The following is a 23070-nucleotide window of genomic DNA, read 5'->3' on the forward strand; positions in this document are numbered from 1 at the left end:
AGATCCAGAGCACAAGCAGGTGGGGTTGGGCAGAGGGAGAAGGAGAAGCAGACTTCCTGCTGAGCAGGGAGCCTGACACAGGGTTGGATCCCAGGACCCTGAGATCATGACCTGAGGCGAAGGCAGACACTTAACCGATAGATCCACCCAGGCGCCCCAAGCTAGACAGTCATTTTTATGAGGGCAGGAACAATGTACATTTTGTTCATAAATCTCCGGTATTGATGAACGAATGGATAGAATTAAACAAGTGAAGAGACGTCTGTTCTCTATTTGTTGAAAGAATTCACTTGGTTTGACATAGGTTTTAAAATAATGATATCTAACATTTACATTAGATAATGCTTTCAAGTGTACAATTTCAGTGGAGACTTTAGTTTTGTACAGCAATGAAGCAATCTATATGTGTAGAGTGTTATATACATTGAATCTAGTATATTATTATGACCTTGTCAGAGATGTAAGGATTGTACTCTGAGTTTGGGACAATTCGGTATTTGTGTAGAAAACTGTATTTATCTATGATTTTTAACTGGCAGAATCAACCCCCACCTTTTTTTTTTCAAAACATTTCCCAAACCACCATTAGTGATTTTTTTTAATTTCGTGATAATTAAATACTACTAAACAAATACCAAGATGAACTTTAATATACAGTCCTCATTTATTTGATGTCATTTGTTTATGTCACTCATGATGAGTAAAAAGTTTATTGCTCAGTGCCTCACTGATAATCATTTAACAATGAGCCATAATCAGTTGTTGGTGATTGGTAGTTTACTACTTTACATTATATTTTAGGCTCACAAAAATCAGCTGTCATTTGGATAATGCCCACTATTTGATGTTTTTGCTTTCAAAGACTAGTTCCACAAGAAACATTTAAAAAGTTGCTTTTAAATGTTTCAGAGGTTAAAACTTCAATGGCTGCCTTTTAATATAGGTATCCTTTAACATATAGTTTGCATCTAAACTGAGTATCATTATTCTTTCTCATCTAATAGCTTTGTCATATATATTGGTAAATATATGGAATAAACCACTGAAATAGCTTAACTATGTAGACTCAAGTATCTTGTAGCCGACAATCCTACAGAGACTAGTGTTTGTGTAGAAACTTTATTGTAAAAGGGGGATCTAATAATACAAAATGGAAGCTTGTAGTAGGTGTTTTCACATAAAAAACATCAAAATGTTTTGGTAATTCTCCGTTTGTTTTGTTGGGATTATTCGGATAATACAAATCTAACATCAGGCATTTTTACCTTAATTATCCAGGGACGTATTAGAATTTTGACTTTGAATTTATTTTACTGTTTAAGAGATAGATGGATGAGTTGGAACGTATCAGCAATTTTACAAAATGAAACCGGGCCCCTCGAAGTCTAGGATAAAGGAAAACGAGGGAATGTGTGGGACTCGAGGCTTGGTAAATGGCTGCGCAGATTCTTGAAGTGTTCCACAAAAATAATCCATTCAGTATAGAGAATTGCTTTCTATTTAAATTTAGACCAAGAGAATTACGGTAAGCTGCCGAAATAGTACAGCTTCATTTATTTGAAATTGTCTATCCTTTTTACAGACCTAAGTTAATGGCCCGCTTCTCCACTCTTGTGATTCTGACACATCTTGCAGCACCTTAATTAAAGCAGCTTCGATGGCAACACCTGGTTCTCTATTTGCATGGACTGTTTATAGGAAAGTTAGAGTAGAAATTTTACTGAGATTTTCTGTAAATTCATATGTAATTTGGGTTCTGTATGATCTTCTAATTAGTATAAATCATTCTATTGAAGTCCTTAGACTTAGAAACAATTTAAAAGAGATTTTATTTTTAATCCGTGATGTGTGATTCAGTATATTACGTAGATTCTTTTTCTACTCTCAGATAGGTGTAAAGTCCTACCAGTTTGTGATGCTTCAGAGAATCAAATTACACAGGACAGTTTTTGTACTTCTAAGAACTTGAATATTATTTATTTTTACTTTTTAATGTTTGTTTAAAACTATGGAAACATCCACAAAATAATAAAATGAATACTTATAGAGAGAGTGGGAAGTGGCAAATTGGGATAAGGGTAGGTAGAAAGGAGACTCTTTTAAATTTTACTTATTTATTTTAAATCTCTTTGTTTTGGGTTTTTTTTTTTTTAAAGATTTTATTTATTTATTTGTGTGTTTGTGTGTGTGTGAGAGAGAGAGAGCACAAGCAGAGGGAGAAGCAGACTCCTCACCAATCCAGGAGTCCAGTGCAGGAGGGACTTGATCCCAGGACCCTGGGATCATGACCTGAGCTGAAGGCAGACGCTTAACCCACTGAGCCACCCAGGTGTCCCAAAAGGAACCAAAATATCACTTAAAAAGAAAAAACGGGCATAGTTGAAATCAATTATAATACAATTACTTGTTTTGGCAGTAGATTGCGGAAATACTGGAACTGGTCATTGTACCTGATCGTTACCTTTTATTTAAAGAATGTAGAAAGGTGAAATGTTGGTGTTACAACCTGCCAGCCTAGTGTTGAAAAGTTGCCCTGGATCTTTAAAACATTTTTTAGAAATTAATGTTGTCTCTTTGCTTTCTTAGCATAAGCCGGACCAAGTTGAGGGAGGCGGAGCCAGCAGCGTGCAGTGGAACCGTGAAGGGTGAACGGTGCCCTAACAAAGCCCTTCCATTCACCAGACATTGTTTCCAGCGTATCCTCTTAACTGAATTGAGTGTGCATTGAAAAGTATTAACTCATTCGGGGCTAGTATTTCATTCTTAAGCCAAGTGGATGACTTTTGAAATCCTAACTATTTCATGTTTATAATTTTTATATAACTTCATTTTCATGATGTCTTCTAAATAATTTTTTTTCCGCTTCTATCATCGTGATTGTCTATTCAAGAATTATATCAGAATCTGCAAAATTGATAGCAAGTAGCAGATTCTTCTGGTGGCCGTCACTTAATTAAAAGAAATCTGGTTCTTGCGTGGTTCTGCGTAGCTTCTAGGAAGCAACTGTAACACTCATTGATGGAGAAGTCAGATCATATTATTCAAAAACTGATTTTAGTCTTCCAAGAAAGTTAAGAGTTTTACAGTGTGCCTTTTGCTCTGGGAATAATTTGCTGTTTGTATTGAGCATAGTGCTGATTTGAAATGAAAGAAAGATAAACATCACTGACTAGGAAAGAAGATACATTAAGACAGAATATACTTGAGGAAAACCTGGGTAAAGGGCTTCAGGCTGGTTATGAAATCTTATTACTCTCACTTTTATTAAACATTTAAAATTGAGTAGCATTTAAAAAATTAATACAGTAGCAATTACTTGCTCTTCTTTATTATCTTTGACTTTTTGTCCTCCTTTGTATTCCTGGCATTAAATTTCCACAACTTTTTCAGCAGCACTTTCTATGCAGTAAAGGTTTTATAAATAGCTTTAACTATTAAGAGTATAAAGGAAAAACAGAAAGGTACTTCCTTGATAGGTATGAAGTACGAGTTCAGGAAATGTCGCTAGGGGCTAAAAGTTTGGACATTTAAAAATGTTGCTGAAATAAAGCTGATGTTCCACGTTTAATGGTACAGTTTTGATCAAAAAGTAATTCTTCATAAGTTCTAAGTGAGAGTTTTGTGTTGGAAATGGGAAATGAAAAATCAAATTTGGATAGATGAGTTTTTATAATTATATCTTAAAATTTTTATTCTTCTTGATGTGGATTATATGTGAAAATTTTCCTTAAAAGAAAGTGCTTTTTTCTAACCATTGTAGTGGGACTTCTAGGAGTTTTAGTGTGTTAAGAAGGAAACGACCCTGCTTTTTCTAAATAACAAAAATCAGAATGTCCATAAAGGAGACTTCTATTGGGAGACCTTTAGCAAAATAGACTCCTTTAGAAGTATCTTCTGATAAATTCAGCAATTATCATTTCCCATTATCAGTATTTGGCTTGGTTCTTCAGCTTTTATAGATAAGAAAATTTATTAGTAAACACAAATAAGGGAAGAAGCAGATTTTTTTTCTTAAAGACTAATGTATTTAGAGAGAGTGCATGCGTGCATGTGGTGAGGGAGGGGGTGAAGGAGAGAGAATCTCAAGCAGACTCCCCACTGAGCACAGATCCCCATACGGGGCTTGATCCCATGACCCTGAGACCACAACCTGAGCCGAAACCAAGAGTTGGGCCCTTAACCAGCTGTGCCCCCAAGGCGGTCTAGAAGCAGACTTCATATAAAAATTGAAAACTTAAATAATTTGAGTTTCAGTGCATTATATTCCTAACTTTGAAAACTACAGATATCCTCTTGAATCGCTCTCAGCAGCTTTTCTCAAGTTGCACGGCCAAGTTTGCAGACGGACAGCAGTGCTCTGTGCCCGTGTTCGACATTACACACCAGACCCCTCTGTGTGAAGAACATGCCAAAAAAATGGTGAGTTCACATTTTATTTTCTGCAGCAGAGACTTTCAAACGGACACCAATCCACAGTAGAAAGTATCTGTTGACTTAGTACAAACTATATGTGTGTGTAAATATATAAATATGCATATAAATATTAATATAATATTAATATATATAGATATATGTGCTGGTCATGATCCACAATTAATTTCATAGCTAATTTAAAAAAACTATTCTAGAAGGTATTTAGTAGTTACTTACATATGGTTATTTTGTTTATTATCTACCCCTATTCTATACCTCCCTTCTCCTTAAGGTACATTTTCTTGTACTTAACAGATTTTTCAAGCTTTCTTTGCCCCATTTCTTTAGATTTTTGCTTTTTTATATACAATTCTGTGAAATGTCTTAGATATTTGATGAAATTTTAGCCACGAGCCAATTTTTTCTGTAATTAAGTGCATTTTTATTGTTTTTACCCAGATACTTGGCTGAGTTCAGCTCTTTGCTAGGTAGTATGCAAGGTATATGTATTAAAAAGCTGAATAAGACCAATCTTTCCCTCTGTAAGCATTTTGTAGTTCTAAGGGTGCACCAGGGTAACGGCACGGCCATTGGACCAGGACTTAATAGTATAAGGCTGTGATCCTGGTGTTACCACCAGCAAAATGTGTAACAAGGACTGTTTTAAGTAAAAAAATCCCAGCTGAGTACAGCAAACATTTGTAGCCATCAGTCCACAGTGAGAGGCTCACACTGGATGAGAAAAACCATACAAATCTCTTGGCTCTATGTTCAAACGTTCTTGAATCCAAGCATGTAGTACCAGCTTGGCTGCTACCATTCTAGCCTCCGTTGTTCTCACCTTTGCCTGGATGACTCTAATAGTCTCCTAATTGGTCCCCCTTCCTCTAGCCGTTCCCCCTACCCCCAGACGTATTGTTCACATAGCAGCTAGAGTAGGCTGTGTGGGCTCCACTCCCTTTGAGTTCATGTGCTGTAAAATTCACTCCTTTTGCTCCACAGCTCTCTGAGTTTGACAATACACAGTCCTGTAACCACCGACGTAATCAAGATACGCCATTAACCCCCCACATTCTCTTGTGTTATCCCCGCCCCCCCCGCAGTCTACCCCTCCCTCTGTCTCCACTGAAGTCTTCCTGCCCCTACAATTTTACATTTTCCAGAATGTCTTATAATTGGAATCCTACAGTATGTGGCCATGAGAGCAGGACTTTGAGAATATACATGTGATCGTTTTAGTTTCCTGGTCAGAACCTTCCAGTGGCTTTCTATCACATCCTGAATCAAATCCAAGATTCTCACCCTGGCCTATGAGACTTGCTGATCTGGTCTTTGCAGTCTCTCTAGCTGCACATAACATAGTACCCCCTTCACTTTCGGAGTTCTAGCAACATCAGCCTTCTTGCTGCTGCTTCAGCACTTGGAAGCTTGCTCCCACCTCATGGGCTTTGTGATTGTCCCTTTTCCTCCATTTCTGCATGCCTCACTCCTTCATTCAGGTTTCCGATCAGATGTCACTTCATCAAAGAAATCTTCCACCTCCTCTCCACCCCTGTCATTTTTTATCCTCATACTCTACCTGGTTTTTCTTCCTAACAGTGATATCAGCCTAATACTATATTATCTATTAATTAGTTTGTTTATTGCCAGTATCCTTCTACTAGAATGTCAATTTGACAAAGGCAGGAACATTTTTTTGTTCATTGCTATATCCCCAGTGCTTAGAACAAAAATGCTCAGTAAGTCATTGTTGAATAACAGTTGGGCACATGGCTGGGAAAGTTGAAATTTGGAATTAGGTTCAACCACTGGACAGAACAGCCATTGGTAGAAGCAACTCAAGCTACAGGAAGTCCAGGCTGATGCACAGAACTTGGTATTCGATGAGTATGAACCCATGCGACAGATGGTAAGTTAGCAAATGCAGTGTCCTGGCACGTAAGTAGAAGGAGACAGTGAGCAAGTTGGGAGTGAATAGTGTAGGCAATGGACAGATGGCATGAGGAAAGCCTCTAGGGCCTGGAGGCACCAGTGCTCTGGAGGAGCGCTGTGGGGGACTATCAAGAGCCCGCAGGGCCTCAGGCGGGGGCAGTTCTGTGTGGAGTACCTGGCACATGACCAACAACATTGTTGGGCTACAAGGCATAAGCTTGGGAGGACAAGACACACACCTAGAACCAGAACTAGGTGGTACCGGAGTGTCTTACAAGTAGGACATGTAGATCTTGGGCTAGATAAACTTTCTCCTGCCTAACATCCACACTAGTCCTAGGGGGAGAGTCTGGGATGGATGCCCAGCACCCTGGTAGGTACTGGTGGTTGCTCACTGTTTGTTGAATTAAATAGCTGATAATAATAAAAGTAGACCTCAAGTATTGAGCCAAAGAACTACAGACGCTGGGAAGCAGCCTTTCTTTTTTTGCTTGTTTGTTTCATGAATTTGTACATTTGTGACTTGAGTCTGTAATATAGATCCAAGTATTCAGCTAGTATTAAACTTCTTTTGAATCTCCTGAATTGATAATTTAATTTTATTCTTTCTTGTCTTGAATTTGTTTGCTAGTATTAATAACTAGTTTTAGTTATTAGTTTTCAAATATTTTGTACTCCTTTTATGTACTTAGTTATGAGTTATTAATGAATTCACTAAAAGGTGACATCAGTTGTAAAAACCACGATTGTTTTATATACCACCAAGAAATTTAAAAAATGGGGCACAGTGCATTTCTTACCACTTACAGTTTCTGTTTTATATTTATCAAAATAGCTTCTTTAGACTTAATCAGGCATAGATTTTTATCTTTTCTGATGCTCCTGGTTTCCGCTGAATTACTTGATGCAGGAAAGGCAGTGTTTTCTATGTACATCAACTGTAACACAGTTTCGTCTACTTTGTGGTTGTGTTCCTTTCTCATTTGGTGGTTGCTTTACAAAAAAGAAAGGAATTGTGGTCAGATCTTCAATAATGAGTATTTGCTTCACTAATGACAGTTGGATATGCTGCTTCTCTTTGTGCTTCCGCACACTCCAGCTTTTCCTCTTCATGTAAAACCAATAATGCACATCCCTCGACTCAAAACAGCAACAGTACCAAGAACATATGCACATATATAGGCAGCGCCAACTCTCGTGACCATCACCGGGCCAACAGCAATTGTAAGATGCCATTATTGTAAAATGGACCTCAGTTACAGAGACACTACAATGTGTGTCTTGGAACTAATGAAACGCAGTATTCAGATTGAAGGGTGGCCGCTGAAGAAGGCTGATTATTATTTGGTCAATTTCTTGTTCTTCCTGGCTGGTTCTTCCTCTCTCTGCTCACGTAATTAGAACAGTCTTATAACACTGAAGTCCCATGGTCTCTCTTTACCTGTCTCCCTGGCCTGTGTCAATGACTGGACAGACTTTTACTGTATCATGATTTCTGCGGCTACATCTCCACCCCATTCTTTATCCCTTATACCGTGTTCTCCTATCTCCTGGGACATCTTCGTACCTCAAATTGTGAGCCAAACTGAATTCCTTAACTTTTCTTCTGAATCCTTACTCTGCTGTGCTCTGTACCAACTAATGATATCATCTAACAGTCAACCCTAGAAACCCTAGAAGTGTCTTCGACTGCTCTCTTCCCTTCATCCTCACCACATCCAAGGAGCTGTCAAATCTTGAGAATTCTGTCCCTACAGGGCCTTGCTTTTCCATTCCCACTCACATCGCCTTAGTCGTTTGCCTTGTATTGACTGTTGGAGTGGCCCTCTGATTGGAAATAATGCCTCCCTCCACTTACCTTTTGTCTGTCCCTTTACCTTGCTACCAGCCTAGTTACTCCTTTCAAAACATGTCAAATTGTGTTAATCCTTTCGTCAAAAATCATTTCACATTGCCTATAAGATGAAGTTGAAAATCCTTAACGGTATTCAAAGTCATATATGATCTCGTCCTAAACTTTACAGCTTACATTCACATTCCATCCTCCATACGCCACACCCCAAGCACCAGTCATACCTGGTTTTTTGCTGTTCTTTTTGTCTTGTTTGTGCCATTTCCTTTTAATCATGCAAAACTACAAATAATTGGTTTTCCTTTCGTACACCCATAGAAGGTCACTGTTACCCTCTTTTTTCTGTACTGTATTTATGTATACTTGTATTCATGGTTTTCCTATGGAAGAGTTAAGTTTGAGAGCGCGATTACATTTCATTCACTATATTTTTACACTACAGCACCTATCCCAATGTCTTTTTTTTCCCCTCCCCGTCCCTTCTACCCACCTGCACCTCCCCCTTGGCCTGCCATGGTCTCACAGTGTGGGATGAACTGTGTGTATATATTGAATTGATTTGAATTAAATTAAAAAATGAATTGTTTATTCATTTATTGCTATGCATAGTTGTAGCCATGCAGTGTGCTTTAGGCATTCCATAGAATGTTAAGAGATACATTTTTTTCAGGTAGCTGTTAGGTTTTTCCTAAACAGTCTAGTTTAAAAGTACCCATTTATTCATTCCGAAGGATAATTTCTTGAGAGGAGATAGCTCCCGTAAAGTTCAGCACCAGCAGCAGAGGAAACCCAGGAAAAAAACCAAGCCTCCTGCACTTACCAAAAAACACAAGAAGAAGAGAAGGCGTGGACCTCGTCGACCCCAAAAACCCATTCCCCCTGCAGTACCCCAAGGGAACCTCAGCATGCCCACCAGCGTCTCACTGCCAGTGGAGGCTGCTCAGATCCGGTCAGTGACGGTGCCAAAGCTTACATTTCCTTTCTGTGTTCGATGGTTCTCAGAACATCTAGCTTACGTTCTTCTCTAGCATTGTGGCTGGCCTCCAGAAGCCATTTTGATAAATTAGCCTAGGCTTTGTAGATTTCAGTGTAATTTTTACTAAATATTTGACTGAGTGAGATCTGAAATAAAGCTTTTGGTAATAACACAGAAAGCAGATGCCGAAAATGAGAATTTGTCTACTCAAGATTTTTCTGTTTCAACAGAAATATTCCGTCAGAATTCTAATGCATTACTAATTTTGGCAGGGGTTAGCATTTTCACCAGATGAATGAGGCTTCTGTTTCAGCTAAGCATCTCTATTTTATCTGTTTATGTCATTTTTAAAAATTATTATTTCGACTAGATTTGAAATTTACTAAAAAGTATGAAGACATAGTGCACAAAACTAATTCATTCTACTAATTTGAAGTTAGAAGTACCATCTCAAAATGGTTGCCTTCATTAATACCTGGTTAAAAGCTGCAGAAATGTGTGACTGGATGGCGAGGTCTTCCTTTTGCTTTCACATTTCCTTCTCTGAAAGTAGGAAAAGGAGACAGTTTGAGTTAGGATTTCCCATCTTCCTGTTTGATGAACTTGTCTTGGGGACACTGGTGTGAAGGGAAAAGGGGAGTGGTGGGGCCAACCATGTCTTCTTCCCTAGGAGCCCGTCCACGCCGGAGCTGAGTGCTGATGAGTTGCCGGATGACATTGCCAATGAGATCACTGACATTCCACATGACTTGGAATTGAACCAGGAGGACTTTTCAGACGTCCTGCCACGGCTACCTGATGACTTACAAGATTTTGATTTTTTTGAAGGTGTGGTCAACATTTTGATTCAAGACTTTTTTTTTTTTTAATGAGTTTTTGAAAAGGGAAATTGTGTTTTTGAGATGTGTTTGAAGTACCCCTCCTCACAGATAGAAAATGCAGCACCACTATAGCTATTTTCCCGTTCCAGAAGGCAAGGGCTGTGTGGTTTTTCTCACCATACTGTAGGCTTAGTAGATTGATCATTCAGTTGTTAGGTTTTTAACTTTGTTGCTTCAAAAATGAGTCATTTTACTTCATTTTTCAACAAAAACTTTTTTTTTTAAAGATTTTATTTATTTGTCAGAGAAAGAGCACGCACAACCAGGGGGAGCAGGAGGCAGAGGGAGAAGCAGGCCTCCTGCTGAGCAGGGAGCCCGATGCGGGGCTCGATCCCAGAACCTTGGGATCATGACCTGAGCCATAGGCAGACGCTTAACGACTGGGCCAACCAGGTGTCCCAACAGAAACATTTTAAACTTGAGTTAATTGGAGCCTTTTAGAACTTGTCCTAATCTTAATACCTGTATGTCAGTTGAAGTGCATTTTTCCAAAACTAAGTTTGCTTAGTCCCACCAGTTCTCTGGTGCTTTCAGGGGAAAGCTTTTATATTCTTAGAATGTTTCTTTCCCCATTAAAAACTGGGTATTTTTGTGGTGATTAGTCAAATTCCCCACTATAGAGTTGTTTTGTTTTGTTTTGTTTTGTTTTAAGATTTTATTTATTTGACAGCGCGAGCAGGCAGAGCAGCGGGCAGGAGAAGCAGCCTCTCTGCAGAGCAAGGAGCCCGATGCAGGACTTGAACCCAGGACCCTGGGATCATGACCTGAACCACCCAGGCATCCCTAGATTTTTTATATTGGAAATGAAATCAGCAGCGACCCACGGGCTTCCATCTTACGAAAATTAGTTAGAACGAGAGGAGCAGGTTTAACAGGTCACACAAAAGCATTTTAAAAGATAACGTCTGAGTGGAGGGGAGTGCGGGGTGCTCACATGCAAGCATGAGTCGCTCTATTCCAGTCTTCTGCAGCCGCCCTCCAGCTGGAGGAAGGAGTTCAAGAGCAGAAGAACCAAGGGGGGACTCCTACACAGCTTTTTGTCTGCAGTCTGAACCAATATGATATGTTTCCTATTTTAATGATTTTAACATATAAGTTTACGTAAAACCATACGTGTAGTTAGACTGGTCACCATGCTTTTTAAGTTGGTATTGCTTAGAATCCTTAAGAATTTAATGCTCTGATGAGTTGGGTTTAGGGAGTGCTGTGAATAAACTGAAGATGTGATGCAGGTTCCAGGACAGCTCGACCTCTCTATGGATTCATATTCACTCTTTCGTTCCAATCCAGTCCTTGGAAGATTCTCTATTTCACAGGGATTCTCTTTAAATAGAATGTTGGTTTGGTTTGGTTTTAAAGATTTACTTATTTATTAGCGAGCACTCACGTGTGGGGGGAGGGGCAGAGGGAGAGACTCTCAGACTCCCCACTGAGCGTGAAGCCCCACCTGGGGCTTGATCCCACGACCCTGAGATGATAACCGGAACTGAAATCAAGAGTCTGACGCTTAACCAACTGAGCCACACAGGCGCCCGTGGTTTGTTGTTGTTGTTGTTGTTTGTTATTTTTTTTTTTTATGGTTTATTTTTTTGAGAGGGAGAGGGTGTGTGTGCGGGGGGAGGGGCAGAGGGAGAGAGAAACTTTTAAGAAGACTTGGACGCTCAGCATGGAGCCCAACTTGGGGCTCTATCTCACGAACCTGAGATCATGACCTGAGCTAAATCAAGAGTCAGAGCTCAACTGACTGAGCCACCCAGGCGCCCCTTTAATAGAATATTGTTAAAAAGTAATTCAGATGTATGGTTTTATGGTATGGCACCAGTAAAAGCTCTGCTGATTCTTGATGGCTTTTGTTTTCCTCAGGAAAGAATGGAGACCTCCTTCCAACTACCGAAGAGGCCGAGGAACTTGAACGGGCCTTGCAGGCTGTAACTTCTCTTGAGTGCCTGAGTACCATTGGGGTACTTACCCAGTCAGATGGTGTGCCAGTCCAGGAGTTGTCAGATAGAGGAATAGGGGTGTTCTCCACAGGTACTGGAGCTTCAGGAATTCAGTCCTTGAGCCGAGAAGTTAACACGGACCTAGGGGAGCTATTGAATGGGCGCATAGTACATGATAATTTTTCTAGTCTAGAGCTGGATGAGAACCTGCTCCGTTCTGCTACCTTGTCTAACCCACCTACACCCCTGGCAGGGCAGATCCAGGGGCAGTTCTCTGCCCCAGCCAACGTTGGCCTTACTTCTGCCACTCTGATCAGCCAGAGTGCACTTGGGGAGAGAGCCTTCCCAGGACAGTTTCATGGACTACATGATGGCAGCCATGCCTCCCAGAGGCCACATCCTGCCCAGCTGCTGAGCAAGGCAGATGACCTAATCACCTCACGACAGCAATACAGCAGTGATCATTCACACTCCTCGCCCCATGGAAGCCATTATGATAGTGAGCACGTGCCGTCTCCCTATAGTGACCATATCACCTCTCCCCACACAACATCTTATTCTGGTGATAATATGGCAGCTACCTTTTCAGCAGAGATGCCCATCATGGCGCAGCACTTGCTCCCAACCCAACTCGAGGTGCCACTTGGAGGAGTCGTAAACCCCAGAACTCACTGGGGCAATCTCCCTGTCAACCTTGGAGATCCCTCTCCATTTAGCAACCTTCTCGGCGCAGATGGACATCTTCTTTCCACTTCCCTATCCACACCACCCACCACGTCGAACTCAGAGACCACACAGCCTGCCTTCGCCACCGTGACCCCCAGCAGCTCCAGTGTGCTTCCGGGGTTACCGCAGACCAGCTTCAGTGGCATGGGGCCTTCTGCTGAACTCATGGCCTCCACCTCTCCCAAGCAGCAGCTCCCTCAGTTCAGCGCAGCCTTCGGCCACCAGCTGAGTTCTCACAGTGGCATTCCTAAGGACCTGCAGCCCAGCCACAGCTCGATAGCCCCTCCTACAGGCTTCACAGTAACAGGTGCCACAGCTACAAGTACCAATAATGCATCTTCTCCCTTTACCTCCCCTAACTGAGCGTGTCTGTGTGTTTGCAGGCAGGTGGGGAACCTGGTGTTTTCTATCTTTGTTTCCTGTTTAGCATCCCTTTCCCCCTTTTCCTAAAGATTTTAAAAATAACAGATGGGGACTAAAGGGGAACTCCCTTTCCCGGTTCAGCAAGCAAGCCTGCGGCGGACCTTGCTTCAGTGTTCACGCGTGCTCCTTCGCACTGGTGCTCATTCCCTCCTGGCGGGTTCTCTCTACCCCGATGGTTTCCTTAGTGGCTCAGCACAGTGACTGGCTAGAGTTGATTTTTAGCAGCAAGTCCTAGAAGTGGAAGATACCTCAGATTACCAGTGCCCTTTACTATTTCCTAGTGTTCAGATCAATGCTTTCCATTCTATGACCAGGTCTTTATGGAGGTGGTTCTAGATAGAATGGTCCTATTCATTGAGTTCCTGTGTAAGTGGTAGCAGGTGGTGCATAGCGGGCAGATCGAGGCTCTGCCTTAGCACCAACTGCTAGACACCACATGAGGCCAGGATTCCATCCCTAATTGTGATCATGTTCAATTAAAAAGAAAAAAATTAGTCTTTTGACCGCCTTTGTGTATGTGTACTCCCATGTGTGTGTGTTTGTGCAGGGCAGGAAGCAGCTGTCCCGTTGTTGTTGTTGTTGTTGTTGTTGTTTTACTATTTTTTTTCTCCTAACTAGTTTAAGGCTCTGACTTCTCCTTTCCCACATCTCAGAACCCTCATCAGGTTGGTCATTCTTTCCCCCTGAATTAGCGAAGTCTCCCGCGCACAGAGGGTGGTGGGCTGATGATGCGAATTGCACAAGCCCGTTTTGCTCGGTGATCCAAGAACGCAGAAAGCCGAATTCACGTCAGGGCCATGGGGACGCCACAGAAAGCTTGCGTGGAGTGACTGCAGGGTTCCTGAGATTCTGAGGTCCAGTGGTTACTTTGCCTTTTTAGACGTGCATTTTGTTTCTGCATCCCTCTCATGGAATACGTTCACGAGATGTAATTATAAAAAGACCATATTTTGATGTGAAAAGCAGGATAGGTCAGCTAGATTTGGAAAGATGGGATCTCTGAACTCCTTGATCCGTCTTTTACTTTTGACTTTTCCATGTTTACAGTAGTGATTCTTCGGTAAGATTTGTAAAATGTTGAAGACACTTGTAGAATCAATGTACCAGTTGTGAAGTGATATGTAATATCTGAAGGATACACATTTTAAAGTTTCTTTCAAAGCAGAATATGGAAATTAGACATAAATTGTACCCACCCTTTGGTACTTTTAAAATAATTGAAGTACTTAGGTTTAAGTTTGGGGAAATTTTTTTTTTTAAAGTACCAGGATTTTAGGGTTAAAAATCATATTGGGTAGTTTAGTGAGTTGGTGACTATGAAATAAATCTATGAGGTTTCTTTTTACCTGCCTTCTCCCCGGCCCCCTCCCCAAGGGTGGAACTAGATTCTAAAGGCATCTGTGCTCTGCTTTTGCTGAGAAGTTTCACTGTCCCCTGAGATACCATTGGCTATTTATACCTGAGTCTAGTCTAATTTACATATATATATTTTAAAAGATGAGTAGAAAGAACATATCTATTAATGATGTGATATAATTCATTTGTCAGGGAATATTTGATCTTAATTCCTTTTCAATAGGTAAAGATTTGGATGTATTTTCCTACTTCCTATATGTATTCTCTTTATGCCATGCTAATTCTAACCAGTCCCTTCTTTTGAAAGCTTTTCTTTCTCTGCTTTTTAAAGGAATGATGGTGATCAGCAGGCATTATGCAGATACACGTGCCTGAGATTATGGAGGGGAAATGTCACATGACTGTATGAAATCATTATATGCCCTATTTTGTATTTATTGAAGTTTTCTTTTTGTGGGCCAAAAATACATTTGTAATATATTTAGGTTTTTTTTTAATCATGATAATTGATTGGAAGATTTATTTTTTAATAGCTTTGCCTTTTTTGCAGATTGAGAAATTTCTAAATTATAAATTGTGTCACAAAGCAAAATTATATTTGGTATCACCATAAATTTCTATTCTGAATGGTGAGGACAGATCATTTGAGCATCTCTCACCTGTGAACCTATGTTAGGAAGCTTTTTTATTTTAATGTACTGTAATGAAATGATGATGAGTAGTTACCTCTGCTCAAAAGTATCACTTCATTTGTTCTGCTCTTTCACTTCCCCTTCTAATTACCCCTAGATAACTGTCTGTTCCCAGCAGTCGCTCTAGTCTCCATCGTGTGCTCATCCCAGGTTGTAGCAGCACACCAGCTGTCTTATCTACCAGCCCCCTCTGACAGCAAAGGGAAAGTCCTGGGCAGTCGGTTTGAACTTCTCTGGCTCTTCATCCCTCGTGGTAGCTGCTTAAAATTCTTCAGTTATCAAAACTGAGTTTGCAGTAAGTTGCACATTTTCTTGTTTGCAATTTTCTGTTTTACGTGCATTGAAAAGCCCTTTCCTGCTTTCTAGTAAGGAGGCATAAAATGATCAGGAATGTTGCCAGTTTCAGCTTCACACCAAAAACTTTGAGTCAGTTCATTTTTGTTTAGATGCCCACAGGGATAGCTGAAAAAGGGGCGCCCGTAGGAAGTACCAGTGTAGGTTTGAGGAATTAGCAAACAAAAACAAAACAAAACAAAAAACCCCAACAAATTTGTCCTCTCATTTCGTCTCCTTCAAAACCAACATCCAAGCTTGCAGTTTGCTTTGCTCTTGCAGCTTCTTGTGATCCCTTTTGGGAAGAGAGAAGAACATCTGTGAACCCAGAGATAACCCGGTAGGTTTTTCTTTTAGCTAATGCAGAGCAATTCTAGTCTGTTAGTAGTAGGTTTGCTGTTCATGTGTAGAGAAAGGAACGAAGTGTCTTTTACTCCAGAAATACGAAAATTTGTGTCATTCAAATAGCACTTACGCTATCATAAGGCAATACTGGAATCAAAAGCAAATTTTATGTAAGGTCCTAATTAGGTGGAAACTAGCTTTTTTTTTTTTTTTTTGGAAACTCATGAGAAATGGTGGCAGAGAAGTTCACTCTATTTCTGCAGTTCTTTGGGACCATTTATAAAGGCCAGTTAGATTGTGTTAATGTGATTTATTTACAAAGTTGCTGCAGTTCATGGATACATTCTGTACTGGGAGAATCTGAATTCCATTCTAAGGAATGATACTCACTGGCTGTGATCTTATAGCATCGAAGAAAAGATGTGTTTTCTCTCCTTTACTCTCTCTACGTAAGTGTTAATATTATTTTAATTAAAGTACTTAAGACATTGTTTTTTCCTCTGTAAAAATGGCTTAGTAATTTGCACATCTGCGTAGGTTATGTAGTTAGTAAACAATTCACAATAGTAAATAGCAATTACACTTAACCCACCAAATGACAGACTATGCAATGGAAAAATTTTGTAATTATCGTCACATAGCTTATACGGTGAAGGATTTTTTTTCCCCTCTCTAGTAACCTACCATGTGAGATAGAACTGCTTTATAAATGACTTCCTGAGCAATTTCATGCTGGCAGGCACTGCGGTGTGTCTGAGGACCCTCCACGAAAAGATTATAATTTAATGAGAAGCAAATAGTAGGTATGGAGATAAAGTTGGAAAATGTGGGGTGTTTTTTTCCCCCCTTTTCCTTAAAATTGTAGTTACCGTCTTGAGTGGCGTCAGGCTAAAGAAAGCTAATACTTTATCTTTGCCAAATAATTATTTATAAGATTTATTTCTTCAACAAGCCCAGTCTCTCAACTGCAAGCTAAGAATCCTCACTTTCTGTGACTAACACTAAAGCTTTTCCTTATCAGAGCTCATTTGTAGTCCTTCATCACAACCCAGAGGCAAAGACAGTGCTTTGATTTGGAAGGAAACAGTGTCTGTGATCCATGCCCAATCTGTAAGCTTTCTTCTTATGTGAAAGAATTTATATTTCTGTTGACCTGTACCATTCAGTTTTGTTTTGTTTTGTTTTATTTTAAGTAGGCTCCACACCCATTGTGGGGCTTGAACTCACAACCCTGAGATCAAGAGTCACATGCTCTACGACTGAGCCAGTCACACATACCCCTGTACCATTCGGGGTTTTTATCAGTTGGCCCTAGACTTTTGAGTCTATGTCGGTAACTCCCGCGCCATCAGCTCATGTTACTTGCCTGCAGTCTTTCCTGCGCCCTTGCATCATGGGGGTGGTGATGGCGGTCGTAGGCTGCATCAGCAATGTTTGTGTGAGGCGATCGCCTTCTCTCCGAGTCAGTTCCGTAGGTGGTTGTGGATTGGTATTGCAAAAAGATGAGGATATTCATAACACTAAACTCATGATTTAATAGATTTGGAATTCATTTAAAAAATTTTTTTAGGTATCTAGTTTTCAGATTCTTCAGCCTCTTTCATTTTAGCCTTTTAACATTCTACTAAATTCTGTTTTTAATCTGGTATATATAGATTAATATAATACAGTGGTCTTCTGCATGGTCAACAGAACTCTGCAGGTGAATGAGGCAATTTCAAGGATTCCTTAGAAGAAAATGTAGTCATACTGAATAGTCTTCATCTGTATCTCTTTCATCACCAACACCTACGTCGTTCCAAGGATTTTTTTCTGATGAGAAATACATTTCTTGGGGGTGAGGTAGGAGGTGGAAATATAGAACATAGATTTTTTTTTTTCCTCTCACAATACATTGGAAATACGGAATCTTCACTGGCATTCTGTAGAAGGGTTAAACAATGACTTCCTAATATCTGGAGCCTTATGAGCTCTCCAATATCCTATTCTGGAGGGAACTAGAATCCATGCTTAGTAGATTAAAGTAACACTTTAAATGCTATCTTTCAAAAGATTTGAAATAAAATACCAGTGAAGAACATATTTGGGTATCTTATCTGTTAAGCATTTCCCCCTGACCAGTGAGTTGGGAAAGAAAACCTAAAATACAAGTGAATAATTATGTCTCCTAATAGTCAGTGTCATTAATGCAAAAACTGTGGGGCCGACTTGGAGAGCCTCATTTCTAAATAGCAAAAACACTCTTTCCCTTCAGCTCTAATTTCTGTTAGCTTCCCTTTCTCTGCACTGTGATACAGAGCCAATAAAGGACGGGTGGCATTTCGGAGAGAGAGCAAATTTGGTATGACTTTCTTTACCGGAAACTAGGTTCCCACATCTTGGGAATGTTTGACTACTTTGAGTGGCAGAGTTTTGGGGGATCTAAAGTTGAGTCTGAAAAACAGTGTTGTAAGAGAAAAGCTGTCTGTTAGTAAGCCCTGTTTGGGCAGCCCAGCTCTCCTTCCCTTTTCCCTCCTGCCTGCTGGCCTCCACAACCTCCCCCCCCCCCCAGGTCCTCAAGTCTACCCACGCACCCCTGATCTGCCCTGATCCTGACCTAAGTAATAAAAGCCGCCTCTTCCATTTGGTTTTGTTTTGTTTTGTTTTTGTTTGTTTTCTTTTTTTGAGCTGGGGACCACTGAAGTAAGCTCTGTATGCACCCAAAGTTCCCCTTGGAAAAATGTTCAACATGCAGTGCTGCGAAATGCCACACCATTGCTTTTGCTTGGGGAATAGACTGATTTGCCCTGAACTGACTCCACCCTGCGTCGTTAAGGCCCCGTTGGCTCCAGCAGATGAGTGTGCAAGTGATGGGAAGTTGGATGCTTGTGACATTGTCTTCATCTGCTCGGAAGGGTTGAAATCAGTCCCTCTTCACAGTGATTATTCTTTTCACTGTATAGTGTTGAGTATGTCTCAGGGATTCCTTGTGGAAATTAGGGCAGTTTTTAAAATAAGAAAATAGTTTTAAAAGAAACTAAAGGTGACTCATCATTAAAGAGAGCGCAAGAAAGAGAAAACGTTCGGTTTCGTAGCCCACCATGTCTTGAGTAGGACTTTTTTCCTTTCTCCTTCAGGCTCTCATCTCTGCTTCAGCAAACAGAATCCTTTCCCATCACGCACAGCTTTAAAAGTTTTATTTAAAAATTTCCTTCCCCAATGAGCTTTCAGAATACTTATTGTAGATTTTAAGAGAAAACGTATATTAATTTATACTATTAACATCACCTCATAAATTATAAGTTTTATACTAAAGCTGTATTGAGTGTAATGAATTATGTTGCCTATGTGTTTTAATAGCTTAAAAAATTATATATGAGCTTTTTTTTTTTTTTTTTTGACAAAAACTAGTGAAGCACCTTTTTACACTGGATCTCTGCCGTGTCAAGGTGTATAGCTATCCTTTGCTACCTTGCAGATATATAAAATAAAAGGCTATCCTGGGGCCTCAAAATGTAGAACACCTTTAGACCATTTATTACTGCTCATTAGAACTGTTGGGAATTGTGTTTCTTTAGTAAATGATCTGTGGTTTACACTTAAGATGGCTAGAAGCTTAGTTACAGGGTAAATAGAAATACATAGATCAAGCAAAACTCCCAACTACTGTAGCTGGAATTTGTAAACTAAGTTTTTAAGACCTCTTTTATTTCCTATGGATTTATTCTTTAATTTACAGTTTATTCTGTAAGTTGGGAAGTAAAATAGAGAAAATAATAAATCTAGATGTTCTCAGTGTCTTATTCAGGAACTTTTTATCCCTCCTCACTAAGGAATTCCCACTGTGACTTAAAAATATAATTAAATTACTTGTGTGCATGTCTCTGTGGTTTTACACACATGCAAAAATATACATTGGGGGCACGTGTGTGAGAGAGATGAATGTGTGCTTAGGTGAAAATAGAGGAAGGTAACAGAATGTATTGTAGAAATATGATTTATTTAGATGAGGCTAGCAGAGTTTTCTCATTGTCTCTAGTATAAATACACCAAATTCTTCATTATGCTATCTTCTGTTAAAAGGCTAGCTCTGATATCATGTGCATTTTATCTTAACCTTTGATTGACTTATATTATGCTATGTTTTTAAAATGACATGAGAAACAGGTTCTAAGACCAGCCTCTCACTTTTGAGCATAAAAATATGAGAGAGAGAGAGAGAGAGACAAACCAGACATGGGCTGTGTTTATCTACTGGGGTGATGGGACCAGATCAGTTGAAACAACTTTTTTTATGTTAATAATACATTTCTTCTTATTCTGAGTTAGAAAATCTTATTGGTCATCTTTTCTTGGTGAAGTTAAGAAAATTACAGGCTTTTTATAAAGAATGCTGTTTTTTGAAGGGACTGCTTTGTTGGAAGAGTTGGGGGGATCATTTCACCGTGAATATTTCAAAGCTGGGGTGATTTCAGTTACTTCTAAAAATTAAAAAAAAATTACTCAGTTGTGCTATTATTTATGAAGTTAGCGTGCCCCCGACCTCTGTATTTTGGTTATAAGAACAATTGTGCTACTCTTGACTTTTACCTGATTCATATGGAATTAAAAAAAGATACATTCCTATATTTTGAGTTTTGTCATTTTGCTATACATTCATCACTGGAGTATCTGGTGGTCTAACATAGCCAAAACTAGAGTTGCCATTAAATGCTCCGATCACATTTATTTTTAATATCAAAATTATCATGTACTTTGCTATATGTCAAAACAACTGCTGAGAATACACCAGAATTTGTAGTGCTCTTTGAAGCCTCATTCATCTTAGGTATAGCCAAGACCTAGGCAAGCTCTACAGGTCGTTCCTTTTATAGTTGTGTTTCTGCATCTCCCAGTTTCATTCACTCTTGCTTTACGGATTTTTTAAAAATCTGCATATTTCTTGTACATATGCATGCAAATGAAAGAAGGGAGTTTGTATTGCTGCCATTCCTCCCTTCAGTTACTGGTTAATGGGATTTGCTAGAATAAATTCCCCCTGATCGAAGGGTGAAAATAGACCCTTTTGTGTATATCTGTACAGAGATGTGTATATGGGATGTGGTGGCACTTTGCTGAATGTGAACTTGCCTTGTCAATGGAAAGATGGAAGAGTACTATGTTTATTTATACCTTTGTATAAATCTATATATACACGTATGTATATGTGTGTGTATAGATAAAGCTTATATACATATATTTCCCTAAAAAATGTGTGTGTACAATAGATAAAACAGCCTTTGTTAAGCAAGATTATACGTCTATGGAAACTCAGTTATTCTGTAAGCAAGAGGAGGTGACGGTCTGGAGTCCGTCGTCAGTGCGTACCAAGATGGAAGTCCTTTGGATCATAGTCTTGTTTATGGCTATGGTTATAGGTGAATTCCTGCTAGAACTCTTCTTACGTGCCAGTTCCACGATTCTTCGTCTGCTCTGACTTCTCAGTCTCCCGTCACACTTCATTGTATTTCTTCCCCTTTATGGTGTCCTCTGTAGCCAGAAGCATTTGGCTCAAGCATAGTTCATTAACGTCTCAGTCGTTTCTTTTAAAGATCTTTTAAAGATTGGGTAATATTTTGTATAGTAATTTTAAGGATTGGGCATTCACCTTTGTCTCAAAACCAAACAGAAACCAACATTCAAACAAGACTAATTTGAAAGTTTTACCTAGATGATTTGGGGACATTTTCCTCACATTGGAAAACATAATGATGATTTTAGTATTGATAACAGTGTCAATTATTGTCACCAATCTGTCATTTAAAAATGTGGTTTACTTTGTGTCTTAATCATAAATTTACCACTCTCGTTTTAATGGAAAGCAGACTAAGTCACACATAGGCCTCTTGAATTCTAGAACTAAATCATTTTACTCATGATGACACTGCTTCAACGAATACTTACGTAATGAATTTTGCTATATTTCCTTTTTTTTTTTCACATTTGTGACATTGTGTTTTACCTTTGCTGCAGCTCTCTAGAAAACTTGCATCCCTATATATTGTGCCTTTAAAGCTCTTATGCACACACAGACAAAAGTGTATATATACATGTTGGAGCATGTGTACATACACTTTCGTATAGGCTCACACAGTATGTCTCGTATATATTGTGCGAGTGAATATATAGATATTCAAAGGCAATGGAATGTTGCTTTCTAGATATATATGTATATAAATAGTGTTGATGTACTGTATATACACATGTATATGTGTGGGTTTTAAATGGCAATCTTCTACATTGAGCAAAATGCTGCCCCTACTGGAATATTGTCACTGCAATGGCAGTTGTATGTAATGATTTAAAAATACATTATCGAAAATTATTTAAAGAACATTTAAAATTCTCATCTAAAGACATCCACACATTATTTATTTATCTTCCTTTTCCTTTTTATTGTTACATTTTGTTTTAACTGAAAGGGAGACTGTCACTTTAAAAAAAAAAAAAATGCCATCTGTCCCATGGGAGAAAGAGAGAGAGCTGGGGATTCACTTGCGGAACCCTGTGCATTTTTCCTCTCTCCGAAATGGAGATGTACCACAAACCAGCCAGTTTATTTCAGTTATAAAGCAATCCTAACATTTCCACTAGTGTATGTCAACCACCATCTTACTAGATCAACTTAATTCACCAATCTGCCTCTTCCTTTCATTAATAAATTATGATCATTGAGATCATTTTGCCTGGGGGAAGTTAACTACTCTCTAGCTGCAGGGAAATATATCACCTAATTGTTATTCTGCCTTGTTCAAAATTCAACTTTGAGAGAAGGCAGCTCTCCTGAAGCTGTCTTAAGCATGTTTTGCATTTATTTAGTTAAAGGTCTTCCCAGACTTTTTTTTTTTCTTTTTAAAAGAACTCCAAGTCTGCATGCGCTTGCCATAGATTTAATTCTTAGTCCCCACAGCTTCAGGTGTTTTCATTAGTACATCAATTTGACACACTGAAGGAAAGACTCTGAAGGAAAAAAATGAGATATTTTATTTTGTGATGAGTTGGCAGCAGATTACATTTCAAGACCTTACAGAGAAAGGAACATAGATGGACAATCCTACATTTTAAGATGTTACCAAAAAAAAAACAGTGAAGGAAGAGTATCCCCCCTGAAGACCAGAAGGGAGAGGTTGGGGTCTGAGTGATTTCACAGAGTAGTTGAGCTGGAACTTGATATCAGAAGCAG

The 23070-nt window shown here is 39.4% G+C and overlaps 1 protein-coding gene across 9 annotated transcripts in view; it reads left to right on the top strand.

Moving 5' to 3' along the window:
• Window positions 1-22738, top strand: part of INO80D (INO80 complex subunit D) — a 63026-nt gene extending 40288 nt beyond the window's left edge. For all 9 annotated transcript variants that reach the window (XM_025892771.2, XM_073879586.1, XM_073879592.1 and 6 more), the window contains 5 exons: window positions 2587-2696; window positions 4286-4419; window positions 8929-9146; window positions 9844-10001; window positions 11918-22738. In XM_025892771.2, coding sequence (XP_025748556.1) covers window positions 2587-2696; window positions 4286-4419; window positions 8929-9146; window positions 9844-10001; window positions 11918-13083 — 1786 coding nt within the window. In that variant the 3' untranslated portion in view covers window positions 13084-22738. The remainder of the gene's footprint in view (window positions 1-2586; window positions 2697-4285; window positions 4420-8928; window positions 9147-9843; window positions 10002-11917) is intronic.
• Window positions 22739-23070: the final 332 nt, after the last annotated feature.

The sequence above is a fragment of the Callorhinus ursinus genome, unplaced genomic scaffold (assembly GCF_003265705.2).
Source record: "Callorhinus ursinus isolate GAN/ISIS: 27379988/994484 unplaced genomic scaffold, GSC_fseal_2.0 scaffold2, whole genome shotgun sequence".
Classification (NCBI taxonomy): domain Eukaryota; kingdom Metazoa; phylum Chordata; class Mammalia; order Carnivora; family Otariidae; genus Callorhinus; species Callorhinus ursinus.